This window comes from Atta cephalotes (assembly GCF_000143395.1).
Source record: "Atta cephalotes unplaced genomic scaffold scaffold00017, whole genome shotgun sequence".
In the NCBI taxonomy this organism is placed as follows: domain Eukaryota; kingdom Metazoa; phylum Arthropoda; class Insecta; order Hymenoptera; family Formicidae; genus Atta; species Atta cephalotes.
This window is the reverse complement of record NW_012130081.1, coordinates 4,752,297-4,761,956: the sequence shown is the minus strand read 5'-3', so window position 1 is coordinate 4,761,956 and position 9,660 is coordinate 4,752,297. Positions and strand designations below refer to the sequence as shown.

The following is a 9,660-nucleotide window of genomic DNA, read 5'->3' as shown; positions in this document are numbered from 1 at the left end:
ACGTGGTAATGCGTCAGACCGTGTGCCGCTGCTTTAATTTACCTGCCTGCGTTACGAGCCCGCGCATTGGTGTGCGTGCGTGCGTATACCGCGACGGCGTGATGAAATTACGACACGTTGCGCCGGAAGGCGTGTATCGCCCCGTAAGCGAAGAAGGAAATTCGCAACCCTCGGGAGAGCCCAGTTCGATTCCCTTTCCCTCAATCTTTCCCCGCTCCTCTGACCTCCTCCCTTTCCTTCTGCTTTCGCCCGTCCTTCGCCGGCGCTCCCGGTCGAAGTCTCCCTCCCCCTCCCCCTCCCCCCTCCTCTTTCCCACCGAATCCTTTTTCCTTTCGGGATTTCGTCCGCTTTCGATTCCTCTCATCCCGTGGTAACCATATTTCTTTCTCTTTTTTTCCTCTCGCCTTTGTCTCACTTGGTCGCGGCCGACAATACGCCCGATTACCCCGTCGCAGTGAAATATCGGGCTACTTCCGGTGCGATTGCACGCGTTCGTGCGCGTTTCATCTTCCTCGTCTCCGTCGTTTTTTCATTGTGCAGCGCCGTAGATACGCGCCGCGAACGCCACGAGATCCAGTTCGTAAGATCCGATCGAAATCGCACCGAGAGAAATGCCGTGTTCGATTTTTAAAAAGCTCGAGTTAACAACATTCGCTTTGCGTCGCGACAGATCGGAAGAGGACGCGTGCGCCGGAGCTCCACGTTGATAGCGAAACGCTTTGATAAGAGGGAGCGGTAGGGGGAGAATAAGGAGAGAGAAATTTGATTGATAAGCGACACAATCGTGGATCAGCTGGCTCTACCGACTCGGTGCGTGGGTTTCTCGGAACGTTAATGACGAGAAAAATACTTATATATTCGTAAACGCAATCAAAATTTACGCTATCTCATCGTATCGATTTGAGATTTGTTGTTTGTATTATCACCGGTCATCGTGTGAGTCATTTGTGTATGTATCGGGCGCCTCGATGGGTGTCTCCGTGTCGTCTGCTATCAATTGTTCTCGACGCCCCGTATCGCTCCCCGTATTTGTCGATTTCGTTTTATTTCTCGACCAGTCGCCTGAGCTCCACACGTTCGCGCCCGCGAGATCCACCACGATCTAGCTATGTTTATTGCGCAATATTATCCACGCTGAAATACCGCAAACATTGTAACTATAGCAACGTCGTATCGTCAGACGCACTTTGGAAGTTCAAATTTTATTGCGTACGGTCTAAATTATCTTCGACGGAAGAAATGAAAGGAGAAGGCAAACTGCGCGGTTTTGCTATCGATGATCGATTGTTTTTGTCCCACGATTTGCTTTGAGAGCCTTTTTTTTATAACTGAACTTTTGTTTGTACTTGAGATGAATCCGGTATATGTTTGAAATTGATCACTAAGAAAAAAAATTGTTCGTCTGATTAAATAATTTAATTCGTCTTTATTTCTTTTAATGGATAATAAGTGTAAGTCAAACATATTATATTTAACTTAAATTCATATATTTTCCAATTAAAAAAATAAAGCTAAGTAATTTATGCCCGTTTTTACCAAGTAAATTAACTTTAATTTTAATTTGATTTGCTCTTTATCTTTTTTTTAACTCTTGAAAGAGATGAGTTAATTGAATCAAAATTAAAATTAAACTAATTGATAGAAATGAATATCAAATGAACAATTTTTTTCTCAGTAGCGAAAATGAGAAGTCCAGCTTTATTGCAGTTCAGTTTAGCAATAAAAAAGCCTATTATTTTCAAATACATACACACACACACACACACACACACACACACACACACACATATGCAGCGAAAGACAGAAAGAATCAAGTATCTCACAAAAAAAATATAAAACACAGTACAGTTTTTTTGATCACCGACACTTAAGTTTATAAGAATCTGATAAGATAAAACCATTTGAAAATTAAATGTCGTAACGCGTTGTTAAGTGTGACTCATCTGTTGAACAGCTTGGGAATCTATTCCAATTGCAGTTAATGTACCGTTCAAGTCTCGAGAGATTCTCTCGATATTTGCACTGTCTAAAATCTTTGCAGACTTGAAAAAGGCATTGAAGTATTAAAGCAGAGTTAAATTTATAAAGAAAAGAAATATATTCCGAAATGAAATGGATTTGCGCGATAAAGTTCCTGTCTGCATCCAAGACGCATCTTGGTGAACATCAACGTGCCGATAATTCTCAGACGCGAGTGCTCGACCGTAAAATGCTTTCCTGGAAATTAAGCTAATGATGGTGGTTTGTAGCTTTCGCTGCAGAAACGCGCGCGTCTTTGGTGAGCGTAGCGTAGGGCGTCTGTGACCTGACGTTACCTCCTTTTCTTTTCTCTCTTTTCCAGGATGCATTCGCAGAAGAAGAGCGGTACGCGACACAGGACAGCTTCTACTATCTCGATGCGCTCGGAAATATTTTAATAGCGCCACGTCGTCAACTGTAGCGAGCGGTGAGAGACTGCGAATTATTGCACGGGCACAAAGTCCGACTCTGAGAAGTTGTCGCCCTGAAAAACTGAATAGCATCATTGCAACGACTACAAGAGAACCGTTGTTATCATTGTCGTCATCGTTGTTATCGTTATTGTTGTGGTGAGACGTTTTCGTTTATGTTGCGAAAGGACACTTTGGGATACGCTTAAGAAGACGTCAAGTATGCTATGCTTCCTCAAACGTGGAAACGAAGTGAGTTAGATTCGTATTTTTGTATTATCCATAATTTCGTTCTGCTTTCTTCGAAACGAAATCTATTGAGAGTGTGTGCATGTCACGCGGCACTGCTCCAACGGCAGTTATCTATGTAGCTTAAAAAATGTTATGTAATTTTGCGTAACGTAGATAACCCCGTTCGAACGTGCGATTAAAGGGCTTGGCACCATTAAGTTTTTTAAGAATTCTTCCATTGAATGATACATGAAACTTGTTTGCAGAAAATTGAAAGTAAAATATTATAAATAAAATATCTGGAATTATTTCTGAGCTGTTTATTTTTAAAATTTTGCATAACTCGTTGTTTCAGTCGTTTACTTTTTAAAATTGCAATGAAACGCGATGAGGTGATGATGCAATATTTCAATTTTTGCAGGAAATCGGTATCATCTTGTGATAAACCATGGAAATTCGTAATCGATAACATGGGAGATACAGTGGAAACAACGTAATAACGTGGCCGCGGATGATGGCAGGCCAATGATAAACTGTTTATTAAAATAAAAGAGGAAACAGTTAAGACAAAGAATCAAGTTGAAACAGCGTGAACAGGGCGACGCGACGGACGGTAAGGGAGGCAGCACAGAGCCGTAGTAATGGATGAATGGGAGTGAGCGCGGCGCACGGGAAGTGCAGGAGTGGCGGACGCGCACTTTGTGGCACGTCGTGGGAGCCTCTGGATGTGGAGGCCGCGGCACTGGCAGCGTCAGTGGCAGTGATGGCCCCTGCTCTGACGGAAGGTGGTCCTCAAAAGCCTGAAAACTTGCTTCCTACCCTACCAGCCGCCAGCGGCTTTCTGTCCCCTGATCAGGCCACGCAGGTGTGCCAAAACCGTGAGATTCTGTCCAAGTTTGTGGTGCCGGCGAACGTGCAACCGTCGAAGATCGACGAGCAGTGCTTGCATGGTATCTCAAAGGACCTCATACGCGATGTCATTAACTCCAAATATGCAAACAACCTCGATTCGCTATCCGCGTTTACGAATGCGTCCGACTTGATCGGATCGAGGAACGGTGCGGCGTGTTTGCAACAACAGGCGGCGGCGCCGGCGGCGGCGGAGGCGGCGGAGGAGGAGGAAGAAGAGGAGGAGGACTTTGAGCGGCCGGTCACGCTGCCGGACGCCGGTCACGCCGAAGGGAAGGAGATCGACATTATAATGAACGACCCATCTATGGGTGATCAAACGAACAACATGGGTTTCTTGAAATCGAGTGTGGACTTGCCCCTAGTGGCTAATGAGACCGAAACGGAAGACAATAAGAATCTGGATGTCGATCAGATCATGGCCTTCGGCACCGATATCACGACCGAGCAGTGCAACATGGCGAATGTCGCTGATATCGGGCACAACGTGGAGGAGATTTTACAAGTCATTAATTCGATAGAGGGCGCGGGAAATACCGAGAACATTTCTACGGACGGTGGTGAGCCAGTGCAAGGCGCTGTCGACAGCGTGGAAATGTTTGCTATGCCCGAGGAAGGATTCGCGTCCTTCGAACGGGATTTACTTAACGACGTGGATGTTATGAGTCTTTGCAACGATAATATGAATATCACAGTGGACACAGTGGACCAGCAAAAGTCCAACAGTTTGAGATCGCAACAGGACATTGTGGCACAGAAACAATTCGAAAATGAAAGGAGATGCGCGTTTTTAATGAGAAGACTGAGAAAACTTCAAATGAGAATAATAGGCAGACACGTGGCGGAAGAGAATACCGGTGTTCTCGAATTAGCCCATCACGGAGTAAAAAAATATCTTTTACAAGAATTGGTTAATATTGGTTCGAAATCTAACGTAAGAAACTTTCCCGAGATTGGTGGTAGTTTACATTCGTTCTTGCAGAAAATTGAGAAAATGTGTGTTGCTCAGAGTAATAGTGTGAATCGTCAAAGAGTGTGTCGATATTTTGGTGGAGGGTCACGTGATAACGTGGGTGGTACATCTGGCAATAACGGTAATCGTCAGCCAGTATTTGGTACCCCTCAAGTTAAACTAAATGGTGAAGAAGTGGAAAATATGGCTGGATCTTTGTCCACGCAATTACATATTTTGGAATCTAACTTGGATTCGGACTGTACAGCATCCAGCAGTGGTGGAGAAAGTTGCGATGAAATGCAGACATTTAACAATTCACAACAACAACGTCTGTCCATGTAAGTTACGCTTAATCAAAGATTTAATATTAATATTAATTTTATATTAAGCACAAATGCATTTACACATTCTGCTTTTATCAATTTTGTGCAATTTATTAATTTTTCTTTTGTACTTATTTAAGAAATATATTATAAAATTATGTCGCTTTATGAGAAGAAAGAATATATAAAGAAATGGATTATTTATATAATTTGAATAGGTAAAAAGTACTCCAGATATTTCTGAATTATTACTTTGAACAATTGCACTTTTTATGTATATTATGTAATGAACAATTATAACAAGTTATTATAAATAACTGAATTCTATATGATTGTCAGAGTAATTTAGTAAAGTTTTTGTTACAAGTAATTTAATCCACAATATTTAATTTTGTATTATTATATTAGTATTATTTATTTAATATTACTATTTAATATTACTATTTCAATTATTTAATCTTTATTATTCAATTTTTATCATTAAATCGTAATAAAAAGTCTAACTTTATTGTTTTAAATGCTCTAGATTTTTAGATAGGCTTTCTAAAGCTTTTTATTTTCTAATTGTTCATGACTCAAGAGCCTTGATATCAAAATAAACGGTAATTTCCTTAGTTTCTAAAAAATTTCAAAATTTTTTAAATATATATATATATAATAAATAATAAGTTAATTATTGCAATTGAAAAAAACGAACCGAAATATGTTTTTTGGCTCGGTTCTGGATTCTTTATTGTTTGTTTATTTATGAAATATTCTGTTTCGAAAAACGCGTTCACAATATTTTAATGTTGGCATGCAGATTTAACGCGTGTTTTGTCTGTAATAATATTGTGCAATAATATTGTGCATATTATGTTTGAATAAAGTAATTCTGTAAAACAAAGTGGTAAGATTGAAAATAATAATTTATTATAAAATTTGTCGAGTTCTCGCTAATAACGCTTCTCTAATGTCGCGACATTCTATCTAGTTTTTACGATAATAGGCTACACTGATTTGTTACACCACGTATGATCTTTAATTTTGCAAATCAGTAGGCCAATCGTATTGTTACATTATTTGCACAGATCGAAAAGAGCAGCATGGAGATATGCACAGGATCGTGCAGGTGTAGCATCACGGTGGATCTGGCTACAGGCACAGATATCAGATTTAGAATACAAAATTAGACAACATAACGATCTGCAACGGCAGATTAGGGCCGCGAAAGGCCTGGTCGTTCTTGAAAATGCAGAAACCGTTAATGGATATAGTGGCGCTCTACCAGGTTCTACTGGACGATGCAATTCGTCCGAGGGCGAATTACCAGCTAGTAGGACGCGTCCATTTGTATGGAATTTTTATAGAAAGCGAAAGCTTTTGCAAGTCGACAGGCTACACGAAGTTTCAAAGCGTGCAGCTAAAGCGTCAACAGTGAGATGCAATTGTGATCATGTATTGCCTGCATGTGCTTTATGTACAGGAAGGCTAGATCCAATGCAGCCACAAGAACCAATTGAACAGCTTTCTGTACAGGAACGTGTAGCACTTGTTGATTCCAGTTTTCATCCGGTGTTGTCATTCTCTGATGGTATGTTTATTTGTAAATATAATATAAATTGTTTAAATTCTTGTTTCATTCAATACAAAATATCTATATGTTGATAAGAACGTAATATGTGTATATAATCTAGAATAGATCTGTTCAATAAGTCTGATTTAGAGGCTTGTTTTGTCCTATATCTCAAAATTGAACTTCTTCCATAGTTCAACTTTTTTTCTTTTTACATTGGAGAGAAAAAGATAAATCGTACAAAGAAATTCAGTTCTGGAGTATGGAAAAAAAAACAAGCCTTAGGAAAGTTCATGCGTTGTACACATTTGCAATTTATTAGAGTCTCTTTCACCAATTTTTGATTAAATTAACTAATGATTAACTCACAGTAGCACCAATAGTTGTCTCAAAAGAGGAAAACAGAGAAGAAAATGCGATGCATTAACTATCCGTTGACACTTCAAATTAACTGTCAATTAGCTTAAGAAATTGATGAAAAAGACTTTTATGATAATATTCAGAAATATTCTAGTGTAACTGATTTTTGATATAGGTTGAAATCATTATTCCTTATTTCTTCTATTGTATCTACACTCTTAATCTTCTCTGTAATTTTGAATTTTTTAATAAATTTTAATAAAAGTGCAAATTTGTTGAACAATAACGAAAATTTCTTTGACTATTACATCCTTTGTTTATTGTAGAAATTGTACATGGAACACATTTAGAAGCTATTATGAAATCAGTGGAGTGGCAGCAGAAAATGTTGAGAGGCAATTTGCGAGTTACCCGAGTGAAAGATAAAGATAGCAACGAACGAAGAAATAAGAAACTTCCTAATAGAACGAAATATACCGCGCGATTAAAGAAATCATCCTCTACTATTCTTACAGCACGTACGTATTACAAGGATGTTATTTTGCACAATCTATGTTCTTACTTATTAAAAGAGTGAGTCTCTCTCTTTGTTTTTTTCTCTGGTGTGAAATGACGTATACCTCTTTTAACAGGGATTAAGAGAAAAATGTTGAAAAATGAAAAGAGAAATAGACTTAGTCACGAGAGAAGCGTGCCTGGATTGAAGAAAAAAGTATCAAAGTTGCCGACTGAGGATGACGACGACGTTAGCGCACTTTCAAGTTCCAGCAAACACTCATCTCCAGTGCCTTCTCCATTGCAACATGTTACTGCCTCGACGGAGAAAAACGTTGTTAAAGAGAAAAGTTCCAATTCACATGGGTAAGCGCTGTTTGATGCATCGTTTATGCATCGATTACTTATCCATTAACGAGATCACTATATCGATTCCGCATACGAAGTTTTCCATAATATGGAATGCGAGTACCTATTTGAGAATATAAAATGGAGGATACTTATATTTCATATTCATGAAATCACCAGTTGCTATCGCTCTTATCAATTCAAAACAAAATACTAAAATATCGTTTCACGAACTGTCCATGACTCATTTGTAATATATATTTTTTTTCAGGCGTTTGCGACAAAACTCGTACGACATCGATAATATAGTCATCCCTTATAGTGTCGCTGCTTCAACTAGACCTGAAAAATTACAATATAAGGAGATACTAACACCAAAGTAAGATATATATTTATATAATTCACAGTTGTTTCAATTTCTAAAAAAACAATTTCAACAAAACAAATTTAATTGACGTCATTATTATTTCATTAAAACATTTCTCTATTTTTTTTTTATCATTAAAGATGGAGATTGTGTGAGGAATCCGCGAAAATGGATGTAAAGAATGGTGTGATGCACAGGCCTGATGAGGACAGTGACGTAAGTAGATAATGAGATAATCGCTTATACGCGATAAAAAGCAACGCGGTAAAAAAATGAAGCAACTTATTATTTCCTCTTTTGTAACTCAATGATCATATGATTGACAGTTTGAAGATTTGTCGGACGAAACAATCGCCCTGAGGCATGAACGTAGTGAACGCGAAGAATACAAACGTAGGACATACATGCCAAACCAAACACGTATTCGTCATAATCGTCGTATCGATAGCAGAGCAGACAGCGGTGCGAACACGCCAGGTATGTTGCTCTGCGTTTATCATGAATTTTTATCATTATTAAGAGCTGTTCATTCAATTCATTTCAATTATATTATCTTTTTTCTTCAAGATATTTTTTTAATTAGTTGTCTTCGGCACAACTATTTAATAAAAAAATCGATGAAATTGTAACTTTATAGGAAAAAAAAATTCTCTTTTAGATCCTATGTCGCCGCACGCGAGCAGTGACTTTGGTGGAAACGTGACGTCTCCAATCACGTCTCCACCTGCCACTCCGTCTCAGGTGCAGGACACAGAGTCATCGGGTTTAGATTCGCACCGATCGTCTGCTTTACAAAATTCTTTGCGACGTCGCACTATGCCCTCTTTGAGACTTGGGAAAGATGATACCACAGTCGCATTTACCGAAGATGATAACGAGGTAAATACACGCGGTAATGATATCTCGTATCGTTTAAATAAATATCACGTGATATTGTAATGTTCCTGAAATTGTTTGATACAGATATTGCCGTATGAGCCAAGAGTATTCCCATTATCTGAAGAAGCTTATGACAAAATGTTGGAAGTGATGCCGGACGGACATTGGCAAGCTTCGTCGACGTCTTTATGTTCCCGCGAGGAAGATAAGGGCGATGATGTACGTACGTTGTACTTGTACTAATATCTCTTGCATCGAGTATCTAAGTGAGAAAATTTAATTATATAAAATGTATGTGGGTGCTAGTACTGACTATTAATATACACTTTGAGCCAACTTTCATGGCTCCTCTCGAGGCTATTTCCGGTAAGCAGTACCACTTGACGCTTCATACTTCTGTAACGTAATTCATTTTATTTTTCATCTCACATACACATAGACACACGCAATTAGCAAATGTTTAATGATGAAAAAATATCGCGTTAAATTAATGCGATCGTTACTTTCTATACGTTATAGAATTTTACACAACTCTAGTTTGCTCCTTGGTTCACGCAGCTGCCATATGAGAGCTTGCAACCTTAAATAGAATTTTTTCGCAAAGCGATCAATTGGGCCAATAGATGATTGCCGACGATGACAGTCGTGCTTAACTATTTGTATTTCTACGTTTCTAGGAAGCTGAAATGGATTCTCCCGAATCGGATTCGACCGAATCAGCTTGTTGCGATATAGATGGTGAGGATCCCAATGATCCCGAGTGGACAGTAGCTGACGATAGAGACACTGAAAAGGAGAGAATACGTCCG

At 39.0% G+C, this 9,660-nt stretch overlaps 1 protein-coding gene across 1 annotated transcript in view; it reads left to right on the top strand.

The window, feature by feature from the left end:
- The first annotated feature begins 3,309 nt into the window (after positions 1 to 3,309).
- The window catches only part of LOC105618653, a 6,762-nt gene continuing 411 nt past the window's right edge, over positions 3,310 to 9,660 (top strand). The window contains exons 1-10 of the mRNA XM_012200181.1: positions 3,310 to 4,862; positions 5,918 to 6,420; positions 7,089 to 7,280; positions 7,395 to 7,623; positions 7,877 to 7,984; positions 8,113 to 8,188; positions 8,299 to 8,449; positions 8,631 to 8,851; positions 8,936 to 9,070; positions 9,529 to 9,655. Coding sequence (XP_012055571.1) covers positions 3,310 to 4,862; positions 5,918 to 6,420; positions 7,089 to 7,280; positions 7,395 to 7,623; positions 7,877 to 7,984; positions 8,113 to 8,188; positions 8,299 to 8,449; positions 8,631 to 8,851; positions 8,936 to 9,070; positions 9,529 to 9,655 — 3,295 coding nt within the window. The remainder of the gene's footprint in view (positions 4,863 to 5,917; positions 6,421 to 7,088; positions 7,281 to 7,394; positions 7,624 to 7,876; positions 7,985 to 8,112; positions 8,189 to 8,298; positions 8,450 to 8,630; positions 8,852 to 8,935; positions 9,071 to 9,528; positions 9,656 to 9,660) is intronic.